The sequence below is a fragment of the Eleutherodactylus coqui genome, chromosome 7 (assembly GCF_035609145.1).
Source record: "Eleutherodactylus coqui strain aEleCoq1 chromosome 7, aEleCoq1.hap1, whole genome shotgun sequence".
Classification (NCBI taxonomy): domain Eukaryota; kingdom Metazoa; phylum Chordata; class Amphibia; order Anura; family Eleutherodactylidae; genus Eleutherodactylus; species Eleutherodactylus coqui.
This window is the reverse complement of record NC_089843.1, coordinates 64411167-64430244: the sequence shown is the minus strand read 5'-3', so window position 1 is coordinate 64430244 and position 19078 is coordinate 64411167. Positions and strand designations below refer to the sequence as shown.

Below are 19078 nucleotides of genomic sequence, written 5' to 3'. Positions count from 1 at the left end.
CTACTGAACAAAAAAAATGGTGGCACTGTGTCAATTTATGTTCCTACCTGTTTTTACTGAATATAATGACTGCATAATTACATCAAAAACTCAAAAAAAGGCTATGGACACCATTTGACATGAAAAAAATTATTCACGCTTATGTTGGTGATTACAATAAGTTGGAGAAAAAATGTATGAAGGCTCAGACTGCATTCTTTAATTTAATTGCAGAACCCAGATATGCAGTTTGCAACCAGTTTCTAGTTTTAAACTCTTCTCATGTGGATGTGTCCCTTCCAGTAATACATGGGCTACTAGATGTGAGGTTTGTGTGCCCAGGATGCTGCTGCTTCCACTAGCTGTCATGTATCGGCAAAACGTCTTCTCTTTATTGACTTCCTCCTCTACAGCCCATGAGGGAGCTTTTTGGCTGCATGCTGGCCAACCCTGATGCTGAAGAGTGTGTGATTCTGTTTCCCATTCCAGAGTGTGTTCTGTATGCTTTCCCTTTTTTTCATACAGCCAGTGTGATCTCAGACGGCCTTACGTGTGCTTTCCTCATTAGCTACAGACCATGTGATCTGCCCTCCTGAAAACTTGGATCTTCACCCCCTTTCATAGTCTGAACTATTCTACATGCTCCCTCTTTTCCTGATCCTATTTAAATAACAAGAAGAGGGAGAGCCAAGAGAGGTAGGAACAGTGTGCTGTTAAATCTATGTCAGAAGCCGCAGGGTAACCAACTATTGTAAGGAGTTACACAGACTCTGTAGCAGAAAAATGATAAATGATTAAAATTTAGTACAAAGATGTCCATAGCCTTTATAGTACATTATCGCTTAAAGGAAACCTGTCACCAGGTTCATGCTGCCCGAACCATGTACAGCATGAACCAGAGACAGATATGCCCATTCGGCCAATGTATGTTTAATTCTGAAATGCTGCAGTGTTTCACAAAATACATACATACTTGGGGTGCTTTTACATGGGACAACCTGTTAGACTAGTGAATGGAGGCCTAGTGGGCTGGGGATTGCTCCAGCCCACCTATATTCTCAGTAAACAGGCAGCCGTTTATAAATGCACGACTGCCTGTCACATGGGACGATCTGTTTTCATGAATGTGTGGTGCCCACAGGCTAAGAATGGGTGCGGGTGACAGCAAAGGGCAGCAGCGGTGGCTCGGCTGCTCCCCATCATTTGGGTGTGTAGCTTGCAGGAAAGAAAATGCCGGAGTGTGAATGGTGTGCCTAGTTCGGCGTTTGTTGCTACCTGTGAAGTTGGGCACAGAAAGGTGCTGGTTTGGCAAGTTCATGACACCAGCCCATATGTAGGCTGAGACCTACTCTAGACAAAATAACAAAAACGGGAACAAAAATAACATAAAAGGGAACAGTTCTTTCCCCTAAAGTGTAGTGTGGTACCTCAGTGTAGATGTTGTCGGTAGTGTGAAGGGGACTCCAGGAGTCAGGATTAACTGTAAACCATGGGAACACTTTTTTTTTTTTTTTTTTTTTATTCAGAGACGAGCTTGCAGACATAGATTTCAGACATTCAGCAGTATTTCTTCTCTTAAGATAAACAGTTGCAGACACCAGTACAGGAGCACAACTCTGTACCCCTTTCTTTCCTCTCTTGCTTGGTTCTCTCCCTCTCTTCTTCTTCCTACATTCCTCCTTGTTGGTACTCACACTTTCACCTTCCCACCGCACTGTCTCTTCTCGTCGTCCTTCTGCAACTCCATCCTCTCTCTCTCATAGACTCTTCTCTAGACTCCTCCTCTACTACCTACATTTATCTCACTACTCTCTGCCAACCCAGAAAGCTGACTAATCCTTCAATCCCAGATCCTCTCTCTCTGGCTCATACTCTGCTAGGAACTTCCCTAACGACTGTTACCAATGGGGCAGAGAACCCAATTGGAAGGGCCTGTCAGTTCAGTGAAACCCAATGGGACATGGAAAATAAGAAAATAAATAAGACACACAGTTTAACATGTACAATGAATTAACACATTTGAAACCAGAAGTAACCATCAAAAGTGCTGTAGTGACCCTAATGCACGTCACTACACATGCAGAAACTAAACGACAAACACATTTATTGTTCGTTGTTCAGTCATGCGTGCATTTAGTCATGCATGTATTATTATTTAGACTATCATTTAAAACACTGGTCTAATTAAAGGATACTTTAGTGTATTAAGAGGTGTGTACATTCTGTGCATTATTGAGCCATCCATGTGCTATATAAGAAGACTCCATCAGCTATGAGCTGGCATTGATTTCAGCTATAATTTACGTTAGTTTCTGGCATAAATTGTAGTAAATACAACTGGTTGGTGCAATATACCAAAAACTTGCACTTCGGTGCCCAAGCTGCCATGCACCAAAATGTGCACGTTTTTTTTATACCAGAAGCTTGGCGTAAAGACCTAAGTAGATGCGCCCGATGGAGCACATTTTACCACACTGATTTAGTGGCTGGTTGGATACATGTTGTCTAATAAGAAGAACAAGTATAGATTCTGCAGTGTTTCCATCCGAGGATACAAAACTTACTCATGTGTCTTAATCTGCTATTTTTATTAAGTTACTGTTGGTTTTCTTCTGTTATCAACCAACAAACACAACTTATCTTGTTTTTGGATATTTATACCATGACTTGTTCCAGAAATTCTTTACCGCAGTAAGCATCACAATATTTTTAGTTCTGCAGAACTTCCAAATCGGGTCAGGAGTTTATGAAAATGAGCATCTCGTCCACTGAAAACATGACTGCTCTCTGCATACCATTTTATTTCAATGCCACAAACCAAAAATGTGTCTAGCGGCTCCCTGAGCAGTTTGTGGTGAGACAACACCCAGCGGCCATGCCTGGCTGGTTCCTCTGAAACCAGTGGACTTCTAAGCCGTGATCCAAGAAAACTGCAGCAGTCGTGCCTTTCTGGCAGTTGTTCCTTTTTTAGACTCCCTCCCTTGTGTGTGTGTGTATAATATCTCTCTATATAGCGACGATATAAAATTCTTAATGCTTTATTGTGAAATAGTCATTAAAATATGTAGAGACATACAAACGTCTGCTAGCAACCGCTAACGTGTTTCAACCGGACAGGTCTTACTAATAGCCTCATTTTTATATAATGTATTTTTTAATTATTTTTTTATTATTTCTATTTTCATGAAAACCTAGTAACTAAAAAGCTGTCTGATTTTAAAAAAATAATACATTTTCAAGTATTTCCCCTGATTTTTAAAGCGCTGCTGAATATGTTTGCGCTATTTGAATAAAGATTATCAGTATTTTAGTGATTTCTAGTCCCTTCTTATTTGGGGGGGAGGGGAATGGGGGGGGGGCAGTACTCCATTAGCTGGAGCATATAGCTTTTACCTTACTGGAGAACTCGGCATGCCCAAGAAGTACATGGATAACCCATTGATTTCATTGGGCACTGTGTAATACTTATTCGAGGTTGTCCATCTGCAGAATAGGCCATCAATAGTAAATCAGTAGGAGCCTGCCACCTCATCAGCTGTTCAAGATGCCAAGCTGACAGCTAGCTCCGTTCCTACTGCAGTGGCCAGGTTTGGTATTGCAGGGAACATTCCCACTGAAGTGAATGGTAACCTTGTGTATAATACCAGCCTGGCCACTGCAGTGGGGATGGAGCTGTTTGTGCAATGAGCTGATTTGTGCAGGAAGCAAAACACACCAGCTGATCAGTGGGGGTCCCAGGTGCAGACCCCCACAGATCCTCAGGTTAGGCCATCAATAGTCTACAGCTGGACAACCCCTTTAATTTCTCTTGTGGGGACACTGCAGAGGAATTGATCATTTGCTGACAGATTATCATGTCAGATTGCAAGTGTTCCCTGAGGAACCCAACTGTAAGACACTGTTTTAGGGCCTTCTTATAGAAAAAGGTAGTGATCCAAAATGGGCATGCCAATTCAGGGTGGTCAGAATATGAAATGCATCACATACTTAAATGTCTACAGCAAAATGAATGGATTAGCACAGAGTATGTTTTATGACCATCCCATCTTCTTTGCAATTTGAGGTTTGGTTTAAGGGCTCAACTGTATTTTCAGAAATGAGTACATATCTAGGTCTATAAAACACCTTCAAAAGAAGTTTGCGTTGTGCCCACACAAGAGATAAGGGCTGCTACCTAAATACTGTAGCCGTGTACAGTTGATGTAGGCTATTACTGTATCTGGACTGAATAATAGATGAAGCTCTGTTGATGGAGATGGCAGGTGTTAAAACAATTGTAAGTCACCACACATTTGCTCTTTCAAGTCGTGTTAAAAGATGAGCTCTCGATATAGAACTCTACGTGACAAAAGCGTTACCTGCATGACATTGGAGTAGATATCTACATCAAGTTCAATAATCGTATAAATGTACAAATTTTAATGAATGTTTAATCTAGCATGAGGTTACCCGATTCCCTTGGACTACTATAGAATCAGAGGTTCTCCAAGATACTGACCCCTTTTGATACTAAATGGTTTAGGGCTTTCGAGGATCTGAATAGTTTGGTATTGGGAGGAGCATCCTACTGTAGTTGACCCTCCTGTCTCTTGCTTGACCTGTTCTCATTTTCCCCTCTTTCATTCTTCTGTGTTCTCACCTGTCTGTTCTACTGCTTTTCCATTACCATGTTTAGTGAGGAGCAGCGTTGAGTGAACTTGAGCAGTCGAACCCTATTTCTGGTTGAACTTTGCCTTAAGTTCAGTTCGAAGTAAACCTGAACCTTGGGCAGTTCTTCACAACTGAATTGTGGTAGTCCAGTAGATATCACTATTGCCTTGCAGTACTTAGGTCCTAGGTGGTTAAAATCTGACCAATAACAGCATCTGCATGGAGTTTGCATGGAGTACCACCACCAATGTTTTTATACATATTTTTAGGGGTAATGATGAAGTTCCTGTTCACCCAAAGTAGTTCCCACTGGAGACAACTTTTTTGCAAATTTGGCGAACCATCTGAACCAAACTTTTTAAGAGTTCTCTGAACACTAGTGAGGAGGGAGGCCAGACTCACAAAGTTCTAGTTGTTAAGCAGTTGCTGGATTTCTTTTTCAAGGGCATCAATCCTTAAAGGGCCCCTTAAGAATGTGGCCCCCGGAGCAAACAGATTTCTCAGGTCCAGCAAACCTCTGCTTTTGCAAGGGAAAGCCATGGACAGCCAGGCATTTTCTCTGCAGCAGCAACTGCAGGTGAAATTTAGAATTACAAAATAGCCATCCGAATGAATCGCCATCCTATAATGCAAGGTCAGCTCAAAGTCCGCCTGAATGGCTCTGCTCTTACTGAGCGGCTCTACATTCCGGCTCACAGAGGAGGGCTTCAGGCATGACCCCTTTTAACATGCTAAGTGCACAGCTTGTCATTGCTGGCCCCTATCTTCTGGAGCTGGCTCCTAGATCTGGCTAATTCAGCAGAGGATTAGAATTCTTTGCATAGGAATACAGGTCCCGCTCGCTGCTGGTGTAATCGTTGGAAAGCATTCAGTAAATTTGTCATGTTCTTGAAAACCCTCTAGAGTCGCCTTCATTAATACATTATGTCCATTATACAATGCCTGCTTGTTCCCGGACCCTACCAGCTGTACGCAACTACACATTTATTTATCAGCTGATAACAATCAGATTACACATTGTAAAAAGATAGCCACTGTGTAATCCGACTACGGAGATGTTTGAAGAAATCTTCTGATACAAGTGCTGACAAAGTTTTGACCCCCTGATCTTCCAATTCCTAAATATATTCAGACACTTTGATAGCGCATCTTAGGACTATGTATGGAGTGTGAGTGGGGTGCTAGATCACCAGTTCCACACATGTCTAGCAAAGAGAATTGACTAGAATTAAAAAAAACACGTCCAATACTTCTTTGACCTATGATTGAACAGCTGATGAGGATTAATGGTTACCAAATGAGTATTTAGGAGCACCTATCATCCTCTGATCAGCAGTATGGGTTCTATACGTCTAGATGAATGCTGACTCCAGTATATTTTTCTTCTTGACCTCCTGTTCATCCATATTGGCTCCCTTCTACATATGGAGTCCAGCACTCGTCTCCTGTTATGTGGGCAGTCTCCACCAGTCAGTGTTCATATATGTTTTTCCATCTATTACTTGAATTTATACTAGTCATCTGTTGTGTCCAGGCTGTCATTGTAATTAATGCTTTTGCGTTATGATGTTGGAACTATTCGAAGGCCTGACGTTTTGGGTGTTCTGATCAAACTACCTCATGAGGATGTATTTTGCTGCTCAGTCATGGAATCTACAATAATTGATTATACCACCAAGTAGCGTTGAGTGAACTGAACCAATAGAGTTCGTAACGAACTGAACTTTTAGCAAAGTTCTACCCAAAACAGGGTTTTACTGGCTCTGTTCACTCAACATGAATTCTGAACATAAGTGTTTAACGTTGTCTAAGAGCCATAAAAGCCCCGTATAACACTGTGTGAGGGCTTTTATGGTTCTTTGACAGTGTTATATACCAGGTTTAGGGATTTTAGTGAATGTTCAGTTCAAACTAATTAAGGCCAAAGTAAACTTTTTGCCAAAGTTTGGCAAACCAAATTTTTCAAAGGTTCCCTCATCAGGAAGGTCAAATAACTGCATAATTGTGCTTCACTAATTCTGTAAATGGTTAACATTTACCAGTTTATAGAAAGTCGAATTAATGGCCAGCGCAGTGCAATACTGAGGGAAAAAACTAGGAAGAAGGGGTTAGTTTTCTTGCAAAGAAAGAACTTCTTTCATTGCATGATGCACAATATTTACCAGACTTCCCAAGTCTTTGGAAGTGAAATTGGGGAGGTTCTGAGAAGCCAGGTATTAAAGGGCCACGATACAAAGTTATTCCTTATCCACAGTGTAGGGGATCAGTTTATGATCAGTGGAGGTCTGATTGCTGGGACCTTTAAGGATCCTGCATTAGTGAAGCGGAGGAAGTACATGGGCACCGCCAGTCCATTTGGGTTTTTTCGAGCATCAGAGATTGTACTCTGCATTGAAATGAATGGAGCGGCTGCATTCATGCACGTCCTCTGCTCTATTCATGTGGGTATCTTCATGACCCCTGTTTTCCGCATTGGTGGGGGTTAGACTATTCTATGGTTAGGGAATATTTTTGCATCTTGGCACATCTCCTTTAAGTGTTGCACCAATATAAGGTACTTTTACATAGGATGAGTATCTCTCCAGTGACTTCACATAGGAGGATCACTCACTGAATTGAGGTGGAGTGTGCCGGAGATCTCTTCCAGTAGCCTGCCTCCATTCACAGTAAACAGGTGGTAGTTCATATATGAGTGAATGTCTGTATAAACGGGCTGACAGTCACTCGGTTTTTAGCTCTGTTGAAAACTAAGCATTAACAAACTAACAATTCTCACTCCCTTACCCTGTCAGGTTCCGTGTTTTACATGGGACCATAGTTGCCCATAATCGCTTCATTGAGTGACTTATTTGGGCGACTATTGGTTCGTGTAAAAGTACCCTAGGGCATTTGAATCACATGTAGTCCGTATGACCCAGATCATCACGCCTATAATAAAGACCCCAGAGCAGACCAACTAAACTAGTATAGGCCTCAGAGGAGAATATTTAGTCGGGACCAGGGAGACTTTCAAAGAGTCTCCTTGATAGTCCAGGTGGGTTGACAGGTAGGACTTACTTCATTGTGTATTTCTGCCATTTGTAATTGGTGATTTCAGTATACAAGAATGAAGAAATGCCTGACCATTTCCAGTGATTGCTGTTTTATGTTAGACTATTATAATAATGCTTTATTTTTGTTTCCATTTTCCAGCAAGTTACGGGTAGAAGTTTTGGCGACAAAGACTTCCGTGCTGGACTGGAAAACGGAATTCTTCTGTGCGAGTAAGTCAAACTTTTTTTTTCCTTCTCTTTTCATATTTTATAACAAGAGATTTGTGGTGAAGTTCAGACTTAGTCCAGATATGTAAAGCTTTTGTGACACAAAACATGTACATGAGCTGCGGTTTTATAGCTTTAATGATTCTGGCATTCCTAGACTGCTCTCCCACAACATAAAAAGTGATGGAGGGAAAGCGGAAATTCCCAGGAAACCATTAACTGCACAGATTTTGCTCTGATTATTTAATGTGCATAATTCTGCTACTACTTTGTATGGTTCAGTGATGGTAAAGAATGTGAGTGCAATGGTGGTCTGTAGAGGGGTGGCATTGATGGCAACTCAAAATAAAGTAGTTGCAGTAGATCACCACTTTTAGGCAGCCTTCACACATAGCATAAATGCTGCAGAATTTCCGCAGTGGATTTTGCTGCCGAAATTCCGCAGCATTTACAGTGTAAGCCGTGGGGGAGGGGGGGGGGGGGGTTAAAAAACAATTTTACATGGAGCAGAAAACGTCTGCAATGAATCCGCAGTGTCTTTGAAAAATGCTGCAAATTCTAAATACACTGTATGTCTATTTCTGCTGCGGATGTCATTGTCAGGTTTTGGTGTATACATACCAGCTTGCATTACCATGGTGGTGTTCATGTGCAGAGATCTCCACTCTGCTCCTTTTCAACAGTCCTACAGAGATGAACTTAGCGGAAGCGTGCATGCGTAGCGACCACTCCATTCCTACCGAGAAGCCCATTGATCATGAAAATGGGGGTCCCAGCAGTTGGACCCTTACCGATCAGACCCTTTTCTCTCCTATCCTGTGGAAATGTATATCTTTGAACAAACTCTTTCTGTTAATTATACTCCTTGCGAATATAAGTCCATGTTTTTAGAACAGATATGGCTACACTTCTTGTTTTCCTGTCGAAACGGCATTCTTTTCAGTTCTTTCTCATGCTATCTGAAAATATCAAACATTTAAAAAAAGTCAAATCAGAAAAATTCCAATATAACTTTTCAACGAGTTTTCTAAAATACACCAAGTTCTCCTTACCTTCTCATTTACTGCTGTTTAAACTGTTCCGTACCTGTAAGTACTGATTTTCAGGTGGTCCTTTCCATTTTTCTGCTGCACTGCTGTTTGCATTCCACTATCAGGGAGGAACATGTAGCAAGCCTAGCATTCTGCCAGTAGTTCCCTGTGCTGATGTCCTTGCCCTTCCCATGCTGTATTGCAGTGTCTCTGTTCCTGCCTGAATACCCACCACTCTGCTTTGCCAGGATGATTCAGTCACTTGGAGACATTGTGGCGAAATGGTTAGTTAGTAAACCCACAATAATGTGTGCATAGACGCACGCGCGCTCACGCGCACACACACACGCGCTGTGGAGGAGAGGCAGAGACTATGGAGATCATTATCACAGAGGTTGCAGGATGACAGATCTGCAGACAGTGAGTGCAGGGAAGACCTCTGTGAAGATAGCTTCTGCCCCTATTGCTAAGGAAATGTCCTTGTTACTATAGAAAGTTTGCATCTAACAATAGAGTGGATCGCAGAGAAGCATGAAGGAAGACCCTTCCTGGCAGCCACTTCAAACATGATTTACAGTGGTAATTCAAAAAAATATTTAATGCAAGTGTATTACAGAAATGATGAGACTAATACAAGCCAGTAAATGAGTAGTTTGTGTCTGAAAAGTTAGTTCCCCTTTAAACATCAGATATACTATGTAGGATCGTTTACAGGGCTAACTGCCGTGCCCCCTATTTAATTCAGTGATGGCATACATATATAGTGCATGTGCACAAAATCGGAAAGATGACTTTTAGTATGGCAATCAGTGGGGATCACCTTGTTGTACACAATCGACGAGTGACTACATATCCTAGCGATACTTTTTTGACTGGAATACCCCTTTATGTTTGCATGTGGCAAATAAAAGCAGAGGACCTCCTATAGACGAACTCTCTCCAAACTATAATGTACTGTATATATTCTCTATTCCTATAGACTGAATGTAGCTGACGACAATGGGGTTAGTATATAAAATAGTGCATAAGGGAATACACTTTAAAATCTATACATGCATCAAGTAATTGTTGATATCTTACAATTTTACAGCCTGTAAAACTGTGCAAGCTCATGAATTACTTGCTGCAAGCATATATTTTAAAATGTATTTCCTTATGTAGTATTCTATCTACTGTCGCTCTACTCCCACGTAGGCTTTATATGCCGATTCTGAAGACAACTAGTTGGTTTACAATAGTGCCATGCTGGGAGTAGCTGAGCAGCAGCTGCAGATCTATAGGTTGCCCCCTCGATGATATAGGGGGTTTGTGTTGCTTCTATTATGTAATCTGTATTCTTGTCCGCCTGCTTCCCATACGTTACTAGCAACGTGGGTGGCTTCGTGTCTCCTTTTTTTTGTACATGATTTCTTGTTTCAAAAAGCTGTAATTTTGGTCTAATTAGAGCCAGTAATTAGAGAGTCCATTTCATCCATTGATCTGCTATGAGATCCTGAATTGAGCAGGTCTAGAGCAGGCACATGGCATTATAATAAGTGTGGACATAGGGGGAGCTTTCATAGTCCTGTCTTTACTTCGTGGTTTAATTAGGTCTTGGGATGGTGTTCTATGGATGGGATGGTAAGGGCGGTTATTGTGAGGTCTACTTAGTTTCTATATTTGTATTAGCTTGGTTACAGGATTAGGTAACCTGGTTGACATTACTTTTAAGCAGCTACATTCTGGTAACAATGTAATTGTTGTCAATGTTTAGGTTTTGCCACATCAATGAATCTCGATTCCTTTGGGCCCCAGCCACAGACCATGTAATGTAATAAATCGGTATCGTGGTATCAAAGACATGCCAAATATGTAATTATATACTAAAATATGTACTAATGAGAAAACTAATAGTTGTCCATCAACCTAAAGTGCTTGTTCAGGGCTAAAAAAAACATTGCTGTGTTCTTCCAAAAGAGTGACACCTGTCAGCAGGTTGTGTGTGGTACTGCAACTAAAAACCACTCAATTTAAGCTTGGTTGCACTACCAAACATAATTCATAGACACGTGAGGTGCTGTTTCTGAAAGTACAGCCATGTTTTGTCAGATCCTGTCCAATCCTGTGTATTCCAGGCAGTCTGAAAATGCTCCCTCCGTTCCCCCCATTCCGCCCGCTCCCATCTTTTATGTATAAAAAGGTTTTCTTTGATGCATGGTTACATACCTTGGCTTTCAAAGAGAAGGCACTTTTAAACATGCATACCTTCACATCAATTCATCCTCTATTTTAGTGACAATGGCTTCCTCTTTGTAATGAACATTAATAACATTCATATCTATCTGCGTCTGGCGTGAGCTTGACAAGCTTATGTGGTGGTAAATATGGAAGGGCTAATCCAGAGTATGCCTGAATTTCACATTGATTCCCTAGTGATGGAGACCATATCTAGTAATGCCATACAAAACCGCTTTAAATAATAAAAAGAGAAAACGGGAATAGGCGGGGTTAGAAAGAAGGAGAATAAAAAGAATCGGTAGGAAATGGAGAGTATAGAAGATGAGAGTGTGGTGTAACCATCAGAGGCAACCCGCCATCCCCACCCACGAAGAGCGCTTCAAGAAACACTTCCATTTAATAACCAATTACAGAAACAGGGCAAGCTTCTGAGTTCTGACCTCCTTGTCCATGTTGAGATAAACCCCTCCAGGTCCTCATCTAGGTCCGAACATCTAAGCTCTTCTAAATATCTTAAGTGATCCAAAGCCTCCACCTATACAATATTCGGGATTGCAATATTTTGTTTCCAAGACGTAGAGAACGAGCCTGGAAACAGATAGAAGGGCCATCTATGGAGTGATATCTACTGAGGATCCACACAGGTTTTATGTATACGCTAGAGATATCCTGCCAAAGAGGCAGTATCATTGGACATTCCCACCATATGTGTAACATTGAGCCTGTAGTTGTGGAGCATCTCCAGTATTTATTTGATATTGACGGGAAAATGTTATGTAATTTAGCGGGGGTCCTGTACCATTGGGTAGGGGCAAGAGTGTTGATTTAGCTACGGAATTGAATTGAAAATATTGTAACCAAGATCCTACTGTGATACCAAAGCCCCCATCCCCTCCCACCAGGTCAGAAATCTCTCTCAAACCCAGTGGCCCGACCACATCCTTGACTCTAGCGTATTGCACCAATGGGAGGAATAGCAGATGTGAATGCGTCAATGTGGAGTGGAACTGAGGGGTTGCCCACCAGGGGGGGAGTCATGGGGCCAGGTATAGTTAAATCTGCCTGGCTTATTTATTCTCTTCCATACCTTCAGTAAGATCAACAGTAGGGCTGAGGCCCCAGTTTGCTCCCAGTTAAGTTTGAGCTGTGCAAAACACTCCCTGTATACGGAAGGGGTTACCTGTATACGGAAGAGGTTAAAGAACCCTCCAGCTTTTAGACCATGTAATACGTCAGTTTTTAGGGGTTATGGCAAAGTTTTAGTTCAAACTGAAACTCTTGCTGAAATTTTCAAAAGTTCGTTCAACACTATACACAGTGTTACATTTTGGCTGTACCCCTGTTTGTGAAGTCATGCCCCTTTTGCCAACTCACAAAGTGGGTTTGCAAAGTATCTAAGACCGTTGTCTAGTGCATTTGCCATGACAAATCTGCTCATCTGTCTGTCTGTAACTGGGTCACAGATTTCACACCGACTACTTTGCAACTATTTTCTTTAGCATCTCCTTGAATAGATGCTTAGCTTATTTTATTTATATAGCACAAACCTATTTCACAGCACTGTACAGAGATGGTCATCACTTGCACCAGTCGTTGTCACCATTAGGGCTTATCATTTAATGTACACGGCTATCTTCAGCAGTCCCATTAAAATGAATGGAGCGGTACAGTGCAAGCATGACCACAGCTCCATTCATTCGGGGACACTGGGAACCCCTGTTCTTGTGATGGATGGATACTTTGTGGATAGGGGATAGGTTTATTTTACAGTGCAACACCTTCGATGTAAAACAATAAATTCAAATATCGCAGAACATAGCGATTTCTTGACTATAGCTAGAATAGGCAATCCATGTTTGATTGGTGAGGTTCAAATTCTCCGGACGCATGCAGGCCAACAAAAGTTTAGCCAATCATTGCTTACAGAGACTTTTCTACTGTATATGATCAGGTGAGCTTGGTTCTGTAGCTAGGATAGGTCATCAATAGTTGATCAGTAGGGCATCCACCGCTTACAATACTTGGGCCAGCTGACAACACTGGAACAGAATGCAGTAGTAGCATTGCAGCAGCCCAGGTTGGTACTGCAAGCACAGCCACTATAGAAACTCTATGGGACCTGTGCCTACAGTACCGATCCACTGCAATATGGACAGCACTATATGTTTCCAGGTCTGACAGCTGGCCTGGAGATCCTGAGCAGCAGACCCCGCCAATGAATTAATGACCTATCCTCAACATATGACATCAATAGTAAAAGTCCTGGACAACCACTTTAGTTGAATAAGACTCAGCTGTGGATTCAGACCCCCACTCAAAAGTCCCCATAAACCCAGGAAAAATACATTTGCGGTACACATGGTTCTCAAAAATGGCAGGAAATTCTTCAAAATCACCATCTGCCATATTGAGAATGGTAAGAGAAGAACACAGCATACAGGGAGCAGTGTATGCCAAATGGCCAGTGAAGGACGTTCTATCTGCATTAATTCTAGTGAATACAAATGTTGTATTGAAGAATGATTAGCATATTCAGCAGGGTCATCTATCGTTCATTAATGGCAGCCAGCCAGGACCACATTTCCAGTTGGTGCGGCAGTCATGCTGGGATGGGGCAACTCTGACAGTCGGGGATCCATTTGAGGATAGGATACAGTAGCTCACCGTTTCTGTTGGTATAAAGCCAAAACTTTCATCATCCGGAGGACAAGTGTCTACTGTACTGTCTTCTCATTAGCTAATCCTTTTGACAGAGAAGCTTTCTAAAGAAGTACTACAGCTTGCAAACCTCTTCAAAGGCTCCACTGCTCTCCCTTTCTGAACACATTGGCAGCTGCTACTTGATGGTCTCTTCATGTTTATGGAAATGTGAACATTTTTTCATTATTTTGGACATTGCACCATGAGGAAATTAAATAATTCTTGTAGCAGGCAGGAGATTAAAGCAGAACATGTAAAGAATAAACTTTGGCATTAGCAGGCTATATGACTATGAGAACATATCATCCCAAATCTTGTAGAGTTCACTGCATGGTCAATGTGTTAGGAAGAGTCCAGTGCTGAAACATCAAAAGTAGAACCACAGCAGCGATGATGCAATTCATATCTGTATGTTACACCTGGGAGAAGTCACCAGATGGCATAAGGGCTATGGAAACTTTGTGCAGGAAAAATCAATACACACACATCTTACTTTTTCTATTTTTATTTTTTTTGCACTGGTTTTTCCTTCTCATGCATTTAGAAAGCCTCATACTTGGTTTGCAGGTTCTTCTATGTTCATGTTTTTGGCTTGGGGTCATTCACAACACTAATCAGCTGGTCTTTCTTGTGAAGGCTCACAAGCTCAGCTCCCCGCTTCTCTTTCAGAGGATTTTTAGTTTAACCTCACCCCCTCAATACTACACAGCTAACTCGTCCTCTCGGAGTAGCTTCCCCTTTCCTGCTAAGAGCAGAAAAATCACCAAAAGTGAATTACAGCCCTCTGTAATAGTAGTAGCATTCTCAACTCTTTTCTCAACTCCTTATCTTTCTGATCTCCTCTATCATCCCCTGGCACTCTTACACAGCCCTATATAATAGCTCAGTGGAAAGGCAGTAAATACACCTTCTGAGCAGTCTAGAGAAGACGCTGTTAGTTTACTCTGACAGTTTGAAAAAATGTCAGTTCTCCAATCTGCAGTACCTTGGAAAACGATCAGAAATATTTATTGAAAACCAATTACAAAAAGTATTTTTCAAAAACACTGATAAAGAGTGTAAAGGTGTACATAGCCTTTAAATGGGTTTTCCAGGCAAATACTATTGATGACCTATTCTCAACATAGGTCATCAATAGTTAATTGACAGGGACCTGCTGCTTGAGATCCTGGGTAATCAAATGATCGCCCGGGTTGCTGTCAGCAGGGCCAGGCGTCTTTGTCAGGGTCGAAAGCAGAAGCATCATAGATGCCTTCACTCCTATTTTAATCAATGGGAGTGCTGCCTCCTATTACACTTCTGCCTTCGACCTCCATGTCAGAGCTGGAAGTTCCAGAAATGTAATAGGAGGCTCCAGCTTCCATTTGATTTCCATGGAGGCTGAAGAACTCTGGGGGGTGGAGGCAAAAGCATCAATGTCAGTGTCCAGCCTGCACAGACAGCGGGCTGGGCAATCAGCAGTGAGGCCCCAATGGTGAGTCCCCAGCGATTTAACTACTGATGACCTATCCTGAGAATAGGACATCAATAGTATCTGTCTGTAAAACCCTTTTAAGGGCCTTTGATCATATTGCTCTTGAGCATATGTATTGCTCATAGGAGTACCTCCTACGTATTTCTGCTCTCCCTTAGGGCTCATACGTACGACCGTCACTTTAAAAAACTAAATAGTAGTTTTTTAATGTAACCTTATAACATAACTTTCCTTCCAAGGAATTTTAAGGAGTTCAGGTTTTTAAAAAAAAAAAAGTCCTTGTTTTGTTCCCAGAATGTCGCTCCTGTCCTTGGGCTGTATCATGTCATGGCTTGTATTGTAGTTCAGTCCCATTCACTTCAATGGGAATTGGCTACAATATCAAAAACATTCCTTTGGACAGCTCTGGCACTGGAGGAGGAACACTCCAGGAAAAGTGAATACATTGTTATTCTTCATGGGATGATGTGACTTGGGAATTGAAAGGGTGCCAAAGAGAATACCTGTGTCGTGCATCACCCGTCTTACCCAGAAGGTTCCTGATGTGATTATCTAACGTTCCATGTGATTTTTTTAAATGTTACAATTCTAATTGGTGTAATTGGGCATTTCTCTTTATCCGAATAACCATTATCCTCTTAAGAAAACATAAAAGTTGAGTGACATGTCTTCGAAGCTCTAAATTTTCTGCTAAATATGACTGCAACGTCTCGAAATTCCAATGAAGTGTTTAATTGTGCAGAACGGTTGACTTTAGACGGGAGGAAATGGGTCTTCATTTGATCGCGCCACAGAAGTGAGACACAAAGGGAAAGACGCCGTATAGCACATCGTAAAGAGCCTTTTTTAGAATTACGTAAAGGGGATTTTTAAGGAATGTAGCGTATAAAGCTCAAAGTAATTTTTAAAGATCTATTTGCTACTTTTATGATCTGCAGTAACAGACTAAAAGTCGAATAAAGTTGACAGGCGGAGATCCTGAGTGGAATGGTTACTCATTTCAAGAGTTTAAGGAATACCCTGGGAAATTAGACTTGGAAATGTTGATCCTTCTCGCTACACCAGCACTTGTCCAGCCAAGGGGAAAAAATAACCGTACAGGCTGATCATAAGAAACCTGTTGGATGGGGAAACTGTGCGAACCTGCTGAAGCCTCTCTGCCATGTTCCAATAAGGAAATGAAAAACCGAATACCTCGTTGGTGAGGTTATAGGGATGGAATAATTAACTTGTAACGGCCGTGCAATGCTTCATCACTCAATTATGTCATTGTAGCCAATGCAACATAAGAGGGTGTTAAAGTAATTATGTGACGGCATTTACACTCTTATTACACGACACCTTTTCAACTTAAAGGACAAAATCCAGACTTTGTATGTCATTCTCATTCCTTAGGAGTAACACTAAAGGCTCATTGTATGCACAAGGATTTAAAGGAACGGGGAACTGAAATGCCAAGTTGCTGCAACAGGTGAATATCCGTTTTTAATTTGCAGGGTTTTGTCCAATAAGAGTATGGCGTTGACACACAAAGTAAAAGTTCACTTTTGGGAACCAACACCTGGAAGAGGGACAGCGGTGTATTCCATGCCCAATGTGCCACAGCAAAATTTTCAAACTTTTGGCTCCACCTTGTTGCAGTGTCCATTTATTTACAGTGAATAGCCACTTTATTTGAAATGCCTGCCCTTTCACGATTGGAGCTTCACTTCCTTGTATGGAAATTAGACCCGTAACCCGGGAGGGCAGCTTAAAATCAAGTGAGCAAGTCTTGTGTGAATCCACAATAATATGGAAAAATCCAGTGATCTGAGTGACTTCAAATGAGGCCTGGTCATTAGTGATAGACAAGCCAAGGCCAGGATTTCAAAAACTGCCAACTTTGTGTTTTTTTTTGTTTTTTTAATGCAGTGGTGTGGAGAGTATGAGGAGAATGGTGTGATCAAGGAACAAAATAAAAAAAAGGGATCTTATGAATGTAAACGAAGGGGGTCAGAGGCGAATGTTAATCATTTTTACGAACAGGCAGTGCACAGTCAAGCACATTGCAGCTGAAAACCAAGCTAGTGCTCCATCTAACGTATCTGAAGGCACAATCTTAGCACAGCTGGATTATAAGAGTAATAGACCAGTTCATTGCTGTCTAAGAAAAGCAGAAGACAAGACTTCAGCGGGCAAAGGAGCATACAAACTGGATCACAGAGCAGTGGAAAAATACACCTAGTCAGATGAACCCAGATTTCATGCTGATGGAAGGTCAGAATTTGGCACCAACGGCATGAATCGATGACCTTTTCCTATCAGCTGGTCAGAACATATAAGTACCTCCATTTAATTTGTACCAACAGAAAGAAGCTTCCTGTCTGCATGGGCCGATATTCTTGCAGAACTATTTAATCACCTAGTGGAATCTATGTAATGATGAATGAATTCAGTTTTCTAGGCCAAAGGGGGACAAACGCAGTACTCGATGGATGCCCCTAATAACGTGCCCGTTCAGTTAAAATGCTGAAAATAGGACATGCTGCGTGTGATTTTGTGCACGTAAAATGCACGGCGCAAAAATGCTAATGTGAGAGGCTCCATTGAAATACATGGAGGTTTAACCGTTTGCAATACAATTTAGATTCAGGGTTTCCTAGGGGGCTTTCTCTTTCTGCCATTATACAATGGCGCCGTCTGCTGGCTAGAGTCAGTACTGCAGTATGGGAAATGCTGGAGAGGCCCTCGACAACAGAGCGGCCAGTAATATACAGTAAGAATACCCTGCCGGACGTCTTCCGACATCAGAGCTGTACAGGCTTCAATCAGAATGTCTTCAGACATCAGACAGTGGATTGGAAAGGGTTAATGCTGTGTATTTCGCGCACAAGAACTACACAGCAAAAGAAGCTCGCGTGAGTGGCCTACAGAAAAGTGTTTTATGATCTGGCAGGTATGGGTGCTGGAGAGACCCCTGTGGCCATAAACATTGATGTTGGGGATATTACTACCATTAGACCTTAAGCAGTGGTCCCCAAACTACCTTGAAATATGGCAGATAGTATTGACCCACACTAAATGGTAAGAGTAAAGAATCTAATGTTATTTCACTGCTGTAGCCTTTACCTTAGTGCTGCGGTAACAGTGTTGTAGCTTTTGATACTTCTACCAAATTCTGGTAAAGCTAGAACATCTCAGGTGCCAATAGTGCACAAATCTTTCCAGAGCTTTCAGAAAGAAAGTGGCATACAAGTGCTCCCAAGGGCCACATGTGGCTTCTCAGCCACTGCTTGGGAAAGAACTGCTCAAAATTACTCAAGGAGAATACACTGTAGGGAGTTAAGTAAAGACTGCGTTTGCTTATATCTATAGCCATGGCCTGTTAAAAGATCAGACATTGACTTTTAGGTTAGTTCTTTTTTAATAGATGGTGCAGTTGCACCCGGGCCCAGGAGCCTTGGGGGGCCCATAAGGCCTCTCTTCTCCATATAGGGAGCCCAGTACTCTGAATAAAGCATTATAGTTGGGGGCCCTGTTACAGGTTTTGCATTGGGGCCCGGGAGCTTCAAGTTACGACACTGACTACATGGACTGTAATACTTAACGAGGAGAGACAGCAACCCCAGGCTCAATTGAAATAATGGCGCTGTGTGTAAATACATGTGATAAACTTTTTAGGCTGTGTTCACACTCTGCAGTTTTGTCACTTGGTTTTGCCACAACTCTCACAAAGCAGTAATTAATGAACCCAGCCTTCTATAGATCTAATAGCACCATTTGTTTAG

At 41.8% G+C, this 19078-nt stretch overlaps 1 protein-coding gene across 5 annotated transcripts in view; it reads left to right on the top strand.

Moving 5' to 3' along the window:
- Positions 1-19078, top strand: part of LIMCH1 (LIM and calponin homology domains 1) — a 268490-nt gene that overhangs the window by 86431 nt on the left and 162981 nt on the right. For all 5 annotated transcript variants that reach the window (XM_066573145.1, XM_066573144.1, XM_066573143.1 and 2 more), the window contains exon 2: positions 7822-7892. In XM_066573145.1, the coding sequence (XP_066429242.1) occupies positions 7822-7892 (71 nt within the window). The remainder of the gene's footprint in view (positions 1-7821; positions 7893-19078) is intronic.